Source organism: Mytilus galloprovincialis, chromosome 9 (assembly GCF_965363235.1).
Source record: "Mytilus galloprovincialis chromosome 9, xbMytGall1.hap1.1, whole genome shotgun sequence".
Lineage (NCBI taxonomy): Eukaryota > Metazoa > Mollusca > Bivalvia > Mytilida > Mytilidae > Mytilus > Mytilus galloprovincialis.
Window position 1 is genome coordinate 65,213,742 of NC_134846.1, and position 18,353 is coordinate 65,232,094.

At 32.8% G+C, this 18,353-nt stretch overlaps 1 protein-coding gene across 6 annotated transcripts in view; it reads left to right on the forward strand.

The window, feature by feature from the left end:
* LOC143045659 (uncharacterized) overlaps positions 1-18,353 on the forward strand; it is a 41,364-nt gene that overhangs the window by 10,846 nt on the left and 12,165 nt on the right. For 5 of the 6 annotated variants that reach the window (XM_076218312.1, XM_076218318.1, XM_076218315.1 and 2 more), the window contains 2 exons: positions 3,491-3,554; positions 15,759-16,356. In XM_076218312.1, the coding sequence (XP_076074427.1) occupies positions 15,771-16,356 (586 nt within the window). In that variant the 5' untranslated portion in view covers positions 3,491-3,554; positions 15,759-15,770. The remainder of the gene's footprint in view (positions 1-3,490; positions 3,555-15,758; positions 16,357-18,353) is intronic. The other variant, XM_076218317.1, reaches the window with a different exon arrangement.

Below are 18,353 nucleotides of genomic sequence, written 5' to 3' on the forward strand. Positions count from 1 at the left end.
GACTTAGATTTTCTTACAATCATATAATAGTAACAAAAGGAATATTTTATTGATTTTTTTTCTCATTGTTGTTGAGCCTGAGATTTACAGCAAAAATAGGCGAGACACTGGGTTCCGCGGAACCCTTACAAATTTTTTATATATTTTTTAAATTAAAATGTTTAAATAAATCATGCAAAATAAAAAATGATATAAACATTTAATTTTCGTATATTAAGTCTACACTCATAATCCAACGCGCACTTGCCGAGACATAACGTGTGCTATCCTTGATGTTAATGCCTTCAGCGACATTAACATTAAATTAAGTCTGTGGTTATCTTTTATTTGAACATCAATATATTTATCTAACCTTGATGGAATTCCCTGAAACATCACAGAAACTATTTCATTATCAAAAGTCAGAGCAATATTTTGAAATACCTATTTTCGTTTTTGTCGAGCCTGCGACTTTTGTCGAAGTAAGCTCGGCATAGGGACCGTGTTCCGGCGGCGGCGTTACCTGACTTCTTAAAAAATTATATTTTAGAAGGTGGAAGACCTGGGTGCTTCATACTTTGTATATGGATGCCTCATGTTACGAAGTTTCCGTCAGTCACATGTCCAATGTCCTTGACCTCATTTTCATGGTTCAGTGACTACTTGGAAAAAAAGTTAAGAATTTTTGGAATGTTAAATTCTCTCTTATTATAAGTAACAGGATAACTATATTTGGTATATGCGTACCTTGCAAGGTCCGCATGCCCGTCAGACAGTTTTCACTTGACCTCGACCTCATTTCATGGATCAGTGAACAAGGTTAAGTTTTGGTGGTCAAGTCCATTCTCATATACTATAAGCAATAGGTCTAGTATATTCAGTGTATGGAAGGATTGTAAGGTGTACATGTCCAACTGGCAGGTGTCATCTGACCTTGACCTCATTTTCATGGTTCAGTAGTACATGTGTAGCTTTAAATTTAGGTTTATCAACATACTATCAATGTTTAGTAAAGAAGTCGAGACATTTCAGCGTGTGCACTCTTGTCTTAAATTACCCCGATAATTCGACTTTTTTAAATTTAAAATTTACACACATTTTCATAGTCAAACTGTCTGGGATGGATTTTTATTAACTTGGACAAAGCTTACATAAGCTCAGGAAAAAAATCATAAAATTTTAGAGTCAGTATTTTACTGATAAATATAAAATTTTATGCTGACATCAGAATTACCAGTCGAGACACGTTTCCGGAGAGCCTAATAATTTTTCTTGGAATCTTCTGTTGCAATTGCTTGCGTTTATATTTTATAGTACCTAATTGTAGCGTTGAGGATTGCATAGTGTGGTGGTATTTGGTGTTGTGTAAATTCTTCTACATAATATATAGTCCCTTTATCCGTCTTTCATAATACATACAAGTTGAAAAATTGAGTTGCTCGTTGGAATTATAAAACTAAACAGGCAATTCTCCACTTCGACGTGCACTTTTCAATGCAAGGGGCCTCTTTTTAATCATATTTTATTCAGTATATTGCGACATAAAAGTGAGACATATATGCGTTCTGATTTCATCTACATCAATGATTGTAAAACTGTTAAAAACGAACTATTAGCTGTCATATATTTTAATACGTTTATTGGTATCACGTTGGCGTCGTCTGCGTCGTCGTCGTCCGAATACTTTTAGTTTTTGCACTCTAACTTTAATAAAAGTGAATAGAAATCTATGAAATTTTAACACAAGGTTTATGACCACAAAAAAAAAGGTTGGGATTGATTTTGGGAGTTTTGGTCCCAACATTTTAGGAATTAGGGGCCAAAAAGTGCCCAAATAAGCATTTTCTTGGTTTTCGCACTATAACTTTAGTTTAAGTAAATAGAAATCTATGAAATTTTGACACAAGGTTTATGACCACAAAAGGAAGGTTGGGATTGATTTTGGGAGTTTTGGTTTCAACAGTTTAGGAATTAGGGGCCAAAAAGGGACCCAAATAAGCATTATTCTTGGTTTTCACACCATAACTTTAGTACAAGTAAATAGAAATCTATGAAATTTAAACACAAGGTTTATGACCATAAAAGGAATATTGGGTTTGATTTTGTTAGTTTTGGTCCCAACAGTTTAGGAATAAGGGGCCCTAAGGGTTCAAAATTGAACTTTGTTTGATTTCATTTAAAACTGAATAATTGGGGTTCTTTGATATGCCGAATCTAACTGTGTATGTAGATTCTTAATTTTTGGTCCCGTTTTCAAATTGGTCTACTTTAAGGTCCAAAGGGTCCAAAATTAAACTTAGTTTGATTTTAACAAAATTGAATCCTTGGGGTTCTTTGATATGCTGAATCTAAAAATGTACTTAGATTTTTGATTATTGGCCCAGTTTTCAAGTTGGTCCAAATTGGGGTCCAAAATTAAACTTTGTCTGATTTCATCAAAAATTGAATAATTGGGGTTCTTTGATATGCCAAATCTAACTGTGTATGTATAGATTCTTAATTTTTGGTCCCGTTTTCAAATTGGTCTACATTAAAGTCCAAAGGGTCCAAAATTAAACTTAAGTTTGATTTTAACAAAAATTGAATTCTTGGGCTGTTTTGATATGCTGAATCTATCCATGTACTTAGATTTTTGATTATGGGCCCAGTTTTCAAGTTGGTTCAAATCAGGATCCAAAATTATTATATTAAGTATTGTGCAATAGCAAGAAATTTTCAATTGCACAGTATTCAGCAATAGCAAGAAATCTTCAATTGCAAAGTATTGTGCAATAGCAAGAAATTTTCAATTGCACAGTATTGCGCAATAGCAAGAAATCTTCAATTGCACAGTATTGTGCAATAGCAAATATTTTCAATTGCACAGTATTGTGCAATAGCAAGAAATATTGTGCAATAGCAAAAAATTTTCAATTTGGAGTTATCTTTCTTTGTCCAGAATAGCAGTGGAATCAACTTAAATCATTGTTTTATACAATATACAATGTATATTCACTTTTACTACCAACTGATAAATTAAAACAATCTTTACCGTTCGGTGATTACAAGCACTTTATTTTACATATTAATATTTTATGATGTATTTAAATGAGTAGTTATTGTTGCAAACTCCATCAGAAATTTGAATTGAGATCAGTTTTGGAAAAAGGGAAAGGGGATGTGAAAAAAAATGGGGGGGGGGGGGGGAGGGGTTAAATTTTTCTCATTTCAGATTTCATAAATAAAAAGAAAATTTCTTCAAACATTTTTTTGAGAGGATTAATATTCAACAGGATAGTGAATTTCTCAAAGGCAAAAAAAATATTTTAAGTTCATTAGACCACATTCATTCTGTGTCCGAAACCTATGCTGTGTCAACTATTTAATCACAATCCAAATTTAGAGCTGAATCCAGCTTGAATGTTGTGTCCATACTTGCCCCAACTGTTCAGGGTTCAAGCTCTGCGGTCGTATAAAGCTGCACCCTGTGGAGCATCTGGTTTTATCTAAAAGGATTTTTTTTCTTTTACAGATATTGCTTAAAAGGACATGGTTTTATAGAAGTGCATGTGGACATTGATTAATTTCAGTTGAAGGTATGTAACTGAAGGTTGTCTGCAAAATTAATCTAGGTCGCACCAATTAAATGTCGGAAGAAAAAATACAGAAATAGAGCTTTTGAGGAAAAAAAAATACTGATTTACTATTGCACTTGAGCAGATGTTGCTTAATACATATGTCATCTCACTTTCTATTGTGTTGCATACTATGCCGTAGTTATCCTACGCATATATATGTATATATAGATGTTCATTTCTGTATCACATTTTTGGTGTTTTTCTTCATAGACAGAACAAATTATTTTAGTAATTCTTTAAATAAATAACAAAACCACGAAATAATTTCCTCGTTTGGAAAGTTAAAATCTGAGGCAAATGATGAAAATAGATGAACAAAAAAACAAAAAAGACCAAAACGGATTTTTTGACCACCACAATTTTTTTTTAAATTGATATTGACGATAAAAGGCAACGGGCTTATCATGCACTCATGGCAGAGCTCTTTATCAAATTTTAATATGTTGCTGATGACGAAGTTGAGGTCAAGTTCGATATTGGTGATTTTCACTTTAACCGTTCAGGAATTTTGTCCTTTGATAACTTGGACAATGACACATAATTGGACCATGACACATAATATCCTCTCAGTGAATTAACTTTTTAATCGAATAATCAATGCTCTTTAAATTTTAATATGTTGTTATCTAGTGATTATACGACCAACCGCAAAAAAATAATTTTTTTGCGTCGTATAATGGTATGTCGTCGTCGTCGTCCGAAGAAGCATTTAGTTTCCGTACAATAACTTAATATTTTTTGAATGGATCTATATAAATTTTTACCAGAAGGTTCAATACCACTAAAGAAAGGTTGGGATTGATTTTGGGGGTTATGGTCACAATAGTTAAGGAATTAGGGGCCAAAAGGGGCCCAAAATAAGCATTTTTGTAGTTTTCAAACAATAACCTGTGTTTAAGCGTATGAATCTCTCTGAAATTATACCACAAGTTTCCATACCATGAAGGGATTGTTAGTAATGACTTTGGGGTTTATGGCTTAATATGTTTGGAAGAAGGGGTTAAAAATGGAGAATCTGGTGCAAAAAAGGGGGAAATAGGTTTTTCTGGACAATAACTTTAGATTTAGTGAATTGATCTATATAAATTTTTACCAGAAGGTTTAATACCACAAAAGAAAGGTTGGGATTGATTTTGGGGGTTATGGTCCCAATAGTTTAGGAATTAGGGTCCAAAAAGGGGGTCCAAAATAAGCATTTTTGCAGTTTTCAAACAATAACTTGTATTTAAGTGTACGAATCTGTCTGAAATTATACCACAAGTTTCCATACCATGAAGGGATAGTTAGTTATGACTTTGGGGGGTTATTGATCTTAATGTTATGGAATTAGGGGCAAAAAAGGGGAAAACTTGGTTTTTCTGGTCAATGGACAATTAAGACAATTTAAAAGCAGTGTAAGGGAGGTAATTCAAAAACAGTTAACATATAAAGTTGGTATGTTCGCATTTACCTCCCTTACACTACTTGTAAATAATGTATAAAGAAATGTCAGGTTTTTGACTAATTGCAAAAAAAAGGGGGTGGTAGTAGTTTTCATTTTTTATCCCAAAATTTTTGAAAACTTTGAAGAAGTTCATTGCACAATATTGCATAATAGATTTGTAAGATCTTGACATTTGTTTTGTGTCAGAAACTCATATTATGTCAAGAATTTTATCACAATCCAAGTTCAGAGCTGTATCAAGCTTGAATATTGTGTCCATACTTGCCCCATACTTGTTTTCTGTGACAAAATACAGGTCAGGTTTAATTTTCACGATTTTAGCGTTTTTTTTGTTTTTTTTGTTGAGTAGTTGCCGTCCTTTTTAGTAGCCACAATTGGTACTTGTTATGTGTTTGAGTTATTTCCCTTTGCACAGAAATGGTTAATTGTGTATAATGTCAAATAGTTTTCACCTGTTATCAGGTTACAACGCATGTGGTAAATATCTTATCACACAATAATAATTGGAGTCACAGACTTAATGACCCATTTATGGGCATTATGTTTTCTGGTCTGTGCGTCCGTTCGTCCGTCCGTCCGTCCGTTTGTACCGCTTCAGGTTGAAGTTTTTGGTCGAGGTAGTTTTTGATGAAGTTGAAGTCCAATCAACCTGAAATTTGGCATACATGTTCCCAATGATATGATCTTTCTAATTGTAATGCCAAATTAGATATTTTACTTCATTTTAAGGGTCAACTGAACATGGAAAATTATAGTGCGGATGGGGCATCCGTGTACTATGTACACATTCTTGTTTTGAAACATTTCTGTTTCCTAAGTGTTGATGATTAGAAGTTTATAAGTAGGACTGTATAAATAAAGTTAGAAATTTACTGTTCACTATTAGACATTTTGCAGATAATTAATACAGATAAGTTTAATAGATTTTTAAAAGACTTTGTAATAATGATTAATAAAATTTTGGATTTTTTTTCTGTTCTTTTGTAAATTATTTGAAGCATTTTGTGGTAGGTTTGTTTGTTATTCTGTATAAACTCATTTCTGAATGCTATTCATGTTATTAATTTTTTTTTGATGAATTGAACTTCTTTAAAAACTAAGCTTATAAGTTATATTACCTTTTATTAAACATATTTAGATTTCTGATTTTGGGCCCTAGTTGGTCCAAATCAGGGTCCAAAATTAAACTGTGTTTGATTTCACCATAAATTGAATATATATAAGGATTTTTAAATGCTGATTCTACAAAATCACAGTTTGAAACGTTGATGGTTGATACAGAATGGAATGGTTTATGGATTAGCTAGCTAAAGACATTTCTAGCGTCAATGAAAAATGGGTACGAATACATGTCCAGCGTATAAATACATTTGATTATCATCTCTATACTGATTTTCTGAATCACGGTAACTTTACTCTATTTCCACATTTATCATACAAATACGCGCACTGGAGTAATAGTTTTAGTCCTAAAGTTTATTCGGAATAAGCGTATATTTATATAAGTCTGTCATGTCCAAATAATCATAGGAATCTATGGAAGTTATTCCAATATTGGCTGTGACTGGCTGAGTATTGTCGTGAGAGTTAATTACCCACCTTAGATTTCTGATCATGGGCTATTAGCAGGTCCAAATACCTGATTCAGTAAGTATGTTGACTGAATACTGGTGATAAAGCATGCACTGTTGCAGCGAACTAGACAGGACTGTGAATGTCACGATTTGTACTTCTGATGCAAGTTATGTTTCCTCGCTTCGAGGGGCGTGCCCTTCGAGGGAAACATGACATGTTGAGGGTGAACAAATCGTCATGTTTGGTTCATTGCAAGGGTCTTTGAATGCTTTTATCATATCGAAATTATCACTCCTTACAGATGGTCGCTTTTCGATGTTCAGTTAATGATTATGGTTATCGAGAATGGAAACGGGGAATGCGAAAAGAGAGTCGGACAACAACTCGGCCAAAGATCAGAAAAGACAAAGACCACCGATGGGTCTTCAAAGCAACGAAAAACCCCGCACCCGAAACTGGCGTTATATTAAAAATGATTGAAATGTTAACGGGCATTTTACATAGTAGTTTTAAAGCGTATGAAATGAGGGATACGCATTGAGACTTTTGATGCTTAACAAACTCTAAAAATGATTTTGCCTCCAGAAAAGTGCTTCCGACGTACTTAACGCATAAAGTGTTATTTTCAAATCTCGTTATCTAAGCAGAGATCTTGAGTATTTCAACTCTCAAATATTGAAACTATACTGAGAAATAGTAATAGTAAGCAAGGTGTAGACTGCATCACATTAGACCTAGGAGATAAGCGACCTACATTACATACTGGAACGATTGTGATTTCATAGATACATTTGATGTAACCGTCAGTCTAAGAAAAAAAACCCAGTAACATGTATATAAATAAAGATGGTTTGGTGGACACTAGAATGACCAGAACAGGAGATTTAGTGTGGACGTATATATCTCTTATGCAACAGCAGATGATTTCCAGATTACCATTATACAAATAGAAAAAGGAACGATATGTCGGCTATGCGTATTTGTAGCAGGTAGTACATTAAGTAAAAAATACATGAAATCGATATAAAGAGAAGATTATTTATAAGCCGAAACTTCCTTAAAACTGTTCAACGGTAGGAAAGTAATGCATTACGTATGTCATTTGTTATAACTACTGCCAGTATTTACATTTAAGATCGAATCTATTTGTCCTTCTTGGAACTTGTGATTTTCTAGAACCGTTGTATACTGCCTGATGAAAACATAATTTATTTCCTATATCAGTAAAGCAATGATTTAAAAGCAAACATATTCTATCAACTGCACAACGTACCTTGATAAAACAAGATTGAAACACCAAATAAAGACAACCAATCTTAATTATCAAATAAACTACGCATCACAACCTTTTGTTTTATGTCACCGCCGTAGGGGGCATACCATTTTACCCATGCTCGTCTGAACTTCGGTACGTCCCGAAATGGGCTTTAATTCTCTAAGTTAAGTTTGTTGCAACCAAATTTTATGAAATATACGAAAAGCTTATAACAAGAAAACATCGATAAAGTTTGAATTTTGGTTGCGTTACTTTGGCCTTTTCAGAGTTGTGCCCGTATACAACTGAAAAAATGCTGATTTTTTTTTTCGTTTCCGTTCTCTAATTTTATTTTGCCTCAACCAAATGTTATGAAAAAAACATCACTTTTACTGATCTGTAGAGTTATGCCCTTTACAAATGGAAAAATGCTGAATTTTTCGTTTCGGTTTTTTAACTTAAGTTTGACTATAAACCCGATGTTATGAAACTTATACACAATGCTCATTACCACAAAAACCAGAACAAGTACAAATTAGGGTAGCGTCAGTTTAACGCTTCTTCAGTTATGTCACTTTATAACGTTCAATGCAAGAGGAGGCATCATCTGTGTCCCATGATCACATTCCCCATTTATTTACATATAATTACGGTCAAAGAAAGATAATCCAATTTTAATATATTTTTTTTAATATGTTTCTCACCTTGGTACAATACAAAATGAATAATAAAAGCAATATTTGTCTTCGTGGTGTGTAATGATTAATGCAATATATATTTAAGGAACCAGTCATAAAACATATTTAAAACTATACATATCAGTGTTTAAGATATTCATGAAATATTTTAAACTGCATCATATTTATCAATAGCGTTGGAGATAAAAAGATAACGACAAAGATAGTCTTGAGAGTTTAAGGATTTCAAGTGCATTGAAAGAAAACAAAATGACGAAAAGAATAGTTTGTCAGATTAGTAGAACGTTCGTCTGTAATTCCCACTTGTCTTATCGTACGTGTTATGGACATTCAAACTGTGGGAGTCGTCAAAGGTTCTATATACCTAAACAAAAAAAATACGAATAACTAACAGAGGACTAAATCTTGTGTGTCGATTTAAATGTTGAATAACAATCTTTCTTTTTTTTTTTCTCGTGCACCTGCATGTTCTTTAATTTCTTATTCAATTAAATTCCCATTGGAAGGCCTCTGACAGATTGAGTAAGCGTAAATCACTGTTATCGATAGCCGATGACAAACAAGTTAAAGGTAAATGATTCAGTATTATTACCAACATAAATATTGCGGTTGTCTACTACGCTGTTATGAAAATGATTCTATCACAGTACTGCACGTGTTCGGTATTTTTTTCATATGACCAATACAATTCTAAATATGTTGTTTGTATTTTATTTTATTTTATTTGGGGAAAATGTTCTTGTTAAACTTAATCAATATGCCCTGACAGTTGGTTGAACAGGACTTATTTGCTAGAGAAAGAACACTAGAGGAAAGAAATTAATGATAGTTTACACCGTTTTTTGTCGAGCCTGCAACTTTTGTTGCAGAAAGATCGACATAGGGATAGTGATCCGGCGGCGGCGGCGGTGTTAGCTAACTTCTTAAAAGCTTTATATTTTAGAAGGTGGAAGACCTGGATGCTTCATACTTTGTATATAGATGCCTCATGTTACGAAGTTTCCGTCAGTCACATGTCCAATGTTTTTGACCTCATTTTCATGGTTCAGTGACCACTTGAAAAAAAAGTTCAGATTTTTTGTAATGTTGAATTCTCTCTTATTATAAGTAATAGGATAACTATATTTGATATGTGCGTACCTTGAAAAGTCCTCATGTCTGTCAGACAGTTTTCACTTGACCTCGACCTCATTTCATGGATCAGTGAACAAGGTTAAGTTTTGGTGGTCAAGTCCATATCTCGGATATTACAAGCAATAGGGCTAGTATATTCGGTGTATGGAAGGACTGTAAGGTGTACATGTCCAACTGGCAGGTGTCATCTGACCTTGACCTCATTTTCATGGTTCAGTGGTTATAGTTAAATTTTTGTGTTTTGGTCTGTTTTTCTCATACTATATGCAATAGGTCTACTATATTTGTTGTATGGAATGATTGTAAGGTGTACCTATCTAGCGGGCAGATGTCATATGACCTTGACCTCATTTTCTTGGTTCAGTGGTCAAAGTTAAGTTTTTGAGTTTTGGTCTTTTTATCTAATACTATATGCCATAGGTCATCTATATTTGGTGTATGGAAATATTTTATGATCTTTATGTCAGTCGCGCAGGTTTTATTTGACCGTGACCTCATTTTCACGGTTCATTGCACAGTGTTAAGTTTTTGTGTTTTGGTCTATTTTTCTTAAACTGTAAGTAATAGGTCAACTATATATGTTGTATAGAAGCATTGTTAGCTGTACATGTCTGTCTGGCATGGTTCATCTGACCTTGACCTCATTTTCAAGGTTCATTGGTCTTTGTTTAGTTATCTTGGTTAATGTTAAGTTTATGTGACAGTTGTATTAAAGCTTAGCTTTATACTTAGGACTATCAACATAATATCAATGATTAGTATAGAAGGCGAGACATTTCAGCGTGTGCACTCTTGTTTATTTAATATCCCATTTGGTTTAATTTCATGTTAAAATCAACACAGGGGTTTGGTTGCTAACCAAATCCCTCCAAGAACCGTGCAATCAATGATTTTCAGATTTTAGTATAAATGTTTCTAATGACAAAGTCGAAGACAAGTTCGATAATTGACGCATTTAGGTATCTTGGTCTCCGATCCTTTTGAAAAAGGGTACTTCATGTGCTATTGCCATTACTTCGTAATTGTTCAACAACTGCTTCTCAAATGTTAAAATATGCTGTTACTGGTGACAAATTGAAGGTCCAGTTCGATATTGATTATTTAAACTTATACTATTCGTGATTTTCCTTGGTAGTTTGGAAAAGTAAAAGTATTCCTGAATGGCCTGAATAGCCACGGGCAGCATAACCTGTAAAGACCGATCAGTGTTGTGTTTGCTGGAAGTTTAGGTATTCTATGGATACTCTTTATAATAACCATGCTTATCATTTTCATTCAGACGCTTAATAATGCATCTTCATAATTCAAAACATATGGTCAAGGATATATGTAATTTGTGGCAAAGATCGAAAAAAGTGCAACCGAATTCATATTGTTATTGACTATTGAGCAATCTGGCCTCTTCTTTACACACAAAATTACAGTGAGTTGAACATACACCAATATTTTGTCAATTTTAAACAATTTAATAATGATAGTGCAATGCATATATGCATATTGCCTAAATACGTAACTTTGCTGCATACAATACAATATATAAGTTTATTTTTGAATTCACTATTTAAAATGATTTTTATAGCATTCTTTACTTTGGTTCACAATCACTTTGACTTTAACTGATCCTTCTGATTTTCCATTTTATTTATGAAATTCTGTGTTTTAGTGTCCTTTCACATATCCATTATAATATTTTTCAGCCAATGTCAATCGATTATACAATAATTCTAACAACTACGGGTAAAAATGCTGAAACAAATAAGATATAAAAATGAAATTTCAAACTTTCCCAAATCTACCGGTATATAAAAAAAAAACAGCATTACGATCCAATTGAAAATATTTTTCACATTTTAAGTATACGTGGATACTTGGATAACCAAATAAAAAGAGTATATGCATTTCTTGTTCCACCTTAGCTCCTTTAAAACATCGAGTAGCGGCTTATCAAATGTATCTTGTCTATCCTTGAGATTTTACCAAAAATCAGCCCATGATACCCTAACACTGGTACATAACTAGAAATAAAAACAGGATGTTATTACAGACTTTTCGGTCCTAGCCACTGAAAATAAAAATAAATCAGAAATTATAGCTAAAGGAAATCATTAAAAAAAACCCAGAGATAATGATTCTTCTTCTTTGAGTTTCTAGCGATCCTTCAATTATTAAAGATTATTCGCCGGGCGTCGACTATAAAATTTATAATTTACACTGTAGCAAGAAAAAATCAAAAATAACTAAATCAAAAAATCAAAATAACGTATGTACATTTGAAAAATAAATTTTGATAAACTAGATTACGTAAAAGAGATATTTATTTTTCAAAGTATAAGATTCTAGTAGGAATGAAGGATTAAAATAACAACATCAATATTATATTAAGCATATTTGACCGCTTCATATCTGATGTGCCTACCGTTTCTCGGAATAAAACAATGAATTTAAGTAGCTTGTAAATCTCCATTGCAAAAGTACGTATTTAATGATTTCAAAAGACGGTAAATTTTATATTTCCAATACGAATTGAGTCTTTTTGAATAAAAAACATGTAATCTCATCGCACAGCTGTATGTAATACATTTTATGCCCCGCCGTAGCGGAGGGGCCATTTATTTAAACTTCCAAAACATTGGTTTCCGTTCTCAGTCTTACTTTAGTTTGCTTCAACCAAATGTTATGAATCTTGTACACAATGCTTATATCCACAAAACATACATCAAGTTTGAATTTCGATGGAGTCATTTTAAGGTAAATGCAATCTAATACCTATGTTACTGACGTGATATCTAAATCTTCCAAGGCTTATCACTACCTTTTTGATACACAACATATAGTGCATTGATCATTTAATTCTATACATCCTATCCATGAATTTTTCATTGTAATATATGCTCAGATACTCAAGTCATACAACAATATTACACCTGTCAAGTAAATAACATAACTTTTGCAAGGTGCAGGAATTTAAAATCTGTTCTTAAAGTTTAAATGATGTCATTGTTAAAGTCATCTTTAAAAATTGGAGTTATCTCCCATTGTCCAGAATTGTAGTTGAATCAATTTATTGACTATGCAATATTTAATTTGACGTCCCACTGATTAATTAACGCAATCCTACCGTTCTGTGCTTACAAGCTCTTTGAATGATTACCGTTCTAGAGTTTTGCCCCTTTACAAATGGAGAAAGTGTTGAATTTTGTTTCCGTTCACTCTATTGAGTTTACCTCAACCAAATGTTATAAAACTTATTCACAATGCTTAATACCACAACGCATAGATCAAATTTGAATTTCGGTGGCGTCACCTTATCAAGTCAGGAATAGGACAGTTGTTATCCATTCGTTTGATGTGTTTGAGCTTGTGATTTTGCCATTTGATTAGAGACATTTCGTTTTGCATTTTCCTCACAGTTCAGCATTTTTGTGATTTTACTTTTAACCGTTTGAGACTCGTTTTCGTTTCCTTACTTTAGTTTGCCCCAACCAAATGGTATGAAACATATACACAATGCTTATTACCACAAAACACAGATGGAGTTTGAATTTCGGTGGCAAATTGTATGTAAGCGGGGGATTCATCTGTATCCATGGGGACACATTCCCCATTTACCTTTAAAATATCATTTCGAAAAACCACGTAATCAGTGAAGCATCCACCCTAAAAGTGTTTATCCTTAATTTGATTGTCTGTATTCCCTGCGACAAACATCTCAGAAGGCAATACATAGGGATTCCAATCTCAGAATGCAATACATAGGGATTCTAATCACCAACGACGGCGTAAACTAGTAATGTTAAAGCATTATATTTCTGGGGACGTTTATACCTAGTATTCTCTACCAGATATAATTAAATTTCCATTGTCCTCGACGAATTTTTTAATGGTTCAACGACTGTCCCGAAATTTTATAGATTTTTTGTCCTGTGAATACCTCGCTAATAAAATCATAAACATATCTAGTATATATATCTATAATACTAAAATGACGAGGTCCAATTTGTCAGCCGTCATCACGTAAAAACGATGAATCAAAGAATTCAACTTTATATATAACTAATATAATACAATGCTGTTGATTAAAAATTGCACCACTCCAGACCCTTTTGTTTTCCACATAATTAATATTGCCAATAATTAAGAAGTTCCGGGTCGAATCCGATACCGATACCAATAGTATATTAACCTGTTACCTATTACCTTATCTGTACGTTCCGCATCTGACAGGCGCTCCACCAAACGCTGTATTTAGGATTTTGCTATATACACGGTTCGTCATCACAGGGTTGACACTACTAAATTCAATCATTGTCACATTGTTCCCGATTGTAGTATTTTGATCAGTATGACTTTCTAAGACGACAATACGAATAATAAAAATCTGGACTTAAAATAAGGCGTATAGGTACAGCATGTACAGTTTTCTATTTGTTAGCCGGAATGACGTAAAACAGCAAATCAAAGAATTCAACTTTATTTATAACTCATAAAGGGCAATGCTGTTAATTAAATAATACTCCTTTCCAGGCCCTTTTGTTTTCCAAATAAAATTAATAATACCAATAATTGATAAGTTCTAGGTCGACGGGTTCAAAAAGAAAGATGGTGAAAGCAGAGAAAACTGTGCATCTTATAATCGGCATGACTTTATCAAATGACAATACGGTACCAATACTAAAATAAGGCTTACGCATAGTTATATTCTTTAATTCAGTCACAGACCCGCGATATCACGGGTGTGTTCTAGTATATTTGTATTATTCAAGGTATACATATCCGATACTGCATTTCATGTATAAGTGATCAAGTTAATGTTTTCGTGATTAAGTCTATATCTGAGATACTGTAAGGAATAGATCAACTATTTTTGGTGTGGACTGACAAAGATGTACTTGTTGTGGAATGATTAAAAGATGTACATATCCGACTTGCAGGATTAACCTGACCTTGACCTCATTTTCATGGTACATAGAATAATGTTAAATTTTCATTTTGTTAGTTTATCAGATACTATAAGCATTAGGTCATATATATGTTTTGTATATGGAATGATAATGATGTGTTTATATGACCTTGACCTCATTTTGTTGGTTTATCGGTCCAAGTAACTTTTTTTTGTGGTTTGTAGTCTGTTATGTAATTTAAGCAAATCATATGACCACTATGTTAAGTGTGTGGAATCGTTGTAGTTTCAGTGCAACTGTCTGTCTAGCAGGGTTCATTTGACATGGACCACATTTTCATAGAATGTGTGCGATACTGCCGGTAGTAAAATATAAGTTCAATCATGACAAACTAAAGCAGGCGAGACATTTCAGATGGTACTCTTGTTTATTAACAAATATATAGATTTTAAAAAGTTGTTTTCGAGAAATCATTGCCTAGTTAATAATGCAGTTATCCTCCATCGACCAGAACTGAATCGTCTAATGGGGAGGCTGCTGATTTTCTATATAAACAACATAAGGGTCAATAATGTTATAATGTAACTTATAGCTGAGACTACTATATAGTAGTCTCAGCTTATAGGGTAAGATGGATACAGGATTTAAAAAAGGGGTTTGAGGGCATAAACCATATACATAACTCCATTTAGGGGACCGCCCGCAATGCCCGCTGAAATCGCTACTGAAATTTACATTTAGCACAGTTCACAAGAATATTAAGAGTACAAGACGTAATGTACAAATCATGTAGTTGCAGAGTCCACTCTCTTCAGTGTCCGTGATTTTTTTAAAGATTTTAATGGCATACAGCATATAATAACTCATAACTGACGGACACGAAAGTTAACAAAGTTAAAGATATCTGTTTGATTCATTGCAGTATGTCATTTCGCGTCTTTAAGTTGAAAAATACGGGAGAGTGTTTTTCATGTTCAGACTATGGTTCTCGTTGGCAGTTAATTTAAGGAAACATTCGCTGATCAATGTTCAGAGTGTATGAATCGTCCAATCAGAATTTATTCTATTTGCACGTGGTATTGCTGAAGCGTAACGCGTATTTTACCAGAACGCCCGAGAAGAACGTGCAAATAAATATTTCTTTTGTACTTACAGGATGTCTAGTTAATGGCCATGCCAGCGTCGGATTCTACATGTGATTCAACTTCACAACAAAAAGATTATATGCAGGCATTAGACGAAGCTGATCCGAACAACGAGTTTAATCGGAATTTTAATCAGAGTTTACTTGGGTTAAAGGCACTCAACAGTCAGACGGGGCACGATTTAGACTTTAGTGAATATCTAAGTCTAAAGATGGAAAAGAAAGAGGATGACTTGGTCATATTGGACGACACACCAACAATTCTTCAGAAAAATGGAAACGACCTTGACCTTCTCTCAATGCCGAAAAAATTCACAATTAACGATAGTATCAGGAATTCATTCAAGGATATCATGACAAATGTCAAAAACGTTAAACTGAAACCCCAAGATAATTCAAATGATGCCAACAGTCTCGGAAATCTCTTAGCTCAAACAAAATCTATAGGATTGGAATCCCGCAATAAGTGTAATATTATCAAGAACAGTAATTCACAAAATGGTATGACAGAGAAGCATTTGGGAAACAATTTATTTGAAAACTTAAAAGACATTCAGGGTACACAAGAAACCTCAGACAAAGTTCTAAATAATTCAAGCGTGAAGACAGGTATGTATTGTCTGACAAAACTCCTGTACTTACTATATTGATAGAATTTATAAACCTTCATTTGTCATATACATATGTACATGAAAACATTTGAAAAGTTCAGAGATTTCCATAAACACAATTAGAATGTTGGGTGTATAATGCTACAATTGTTTGATTTTGCAAAACTTACAAATACACATTTAAAAAATGCAATTCCTTAATCTTTCGCATCAAGATACTTCAACAATTAACATAAATACAAAAAATTTGTAAGGGTTCCACGGAACCCAGTGTCTCGCCTACATTTGCTGTAAATCGCAGGCTCAACAAAAATGAGGAAAAAAATCAATAAAAATATTCCTCTTGATACTATCTTTTGATTGTAAGAAGCTTCTGTCCAAGTTTGGTAAAAATGCAGGATAGTTTATGACTATTATAAATTTTTTAAAAACTGTTAACTGCAGACTGTATGTAATGTTAACTGGAAGAAAAACTAAGTCCATTTATAAGTAAAATACAGATACACAGGTACAAAGTATTAACAAAATTTCCTTCTAGATACTAGCTTTTGATCATAAACAAGCTTCTGTCCATGTTTGGTTCAAATTAAAAATAGTATAAGAAAGTTATTAAAAAATTTTAAAAATTAACCACAGAGTGAATGTGTTGTTTCCTGGCAGAAAGTCCATTTATAAGTAAAATATGGAAAAAAAGGGATTTATTTTTTTACAAAATTTACTTCTGGATACTATCTTATAATCATAAACAAGCTTCTGTCCAAGTTTGGTACAAACCCAGGATAGTTTAAGAAAGTTATTAAAATTTTTAAAACTTTAACCACAGAGTGAATGTAATGTTTCCCTGCAGAAAAACTAAGTCCATTTATAAGTAAAATACGGAAAAAAAGGAAATTTTATTTTTTCAAAATTTACTTCTGGATACTATCTTATGATCATAAACAAGCTTCTGTCCAAGTTTGGTAGAAATCCAGTATAGTTTAAGAAAGTTATTAAAATTTCAAAAACTTTAACCACAGAGTGAATATTTGTGGACGACACCGAGGCCGACGGAATGTAGGATCGCTTAGTCTCGCTTTTTCGACTAGAGTCGAAGTCTCAACAAAAAGTTACCTTAAAATGAACTCATTGAATTTGAATCAGTATTAATGATGCAATGAACTTATTGAATTTGAATTGGTGTTAATCATTGTTAATGATGTAATGAGACATTGCATTTTGAATCATTGTTAAAGATGTAATGAGATTGAATTTGAATCAGTGTTAATGATGTAATGATACATTGAATTTAAATCAGTGTTAATTTTGCAATGAAACATTGCATTTGATTCTGTGTTAATGATGCAATGATACAAATGTACATTGAATTTGAATAATTGTTAATGATGCAATAATACATTGAATTTGATTTAGTGTTTATTATGTAAGACCATAAAAAAGAATAGGTTTGTTTGCCCTAACCCTACCTACCCAGAAAAAAGCTGCCTACTCGAAATCTTTTATTGTCCTGATGTGAAATTTTCTTTTTAATCAGTAGAATGAAGAGTAAAATAACATCTGACCCATCAATTTCTGTTTTTAGAAAATGCATACCTACCTACACACTGTCTTTACCTTTGAGTAGGGTTTTGGCAAACAAAAATATTTTTAAGTGTGGCCTAATGAGACATTGCATTTGAATCAGTGTTAATGATGCAATGATACATATGTACATAGAATTTGATTCAGTGTTTATGATGTAATGAGACATTGAATTTGAATCAGCATTAATTATGCAAAAAATACATTGAATTTGAATCAGTAATACAGTGATAGTGATGCAATGAGACAAATATGAAGATGGAAAATTGTTAGTGATTTTGTTTTTTTTCTTCAAAGATTATCAACTCAGTTTCAACAAGTGTTCAGAAAACTATACATGTCTAATAAGATTATCTATGAGTTTGCATAATTGTTTTTAAAACATCAAGTTTAAAGAAAAAAAAGAAAGATATTTCT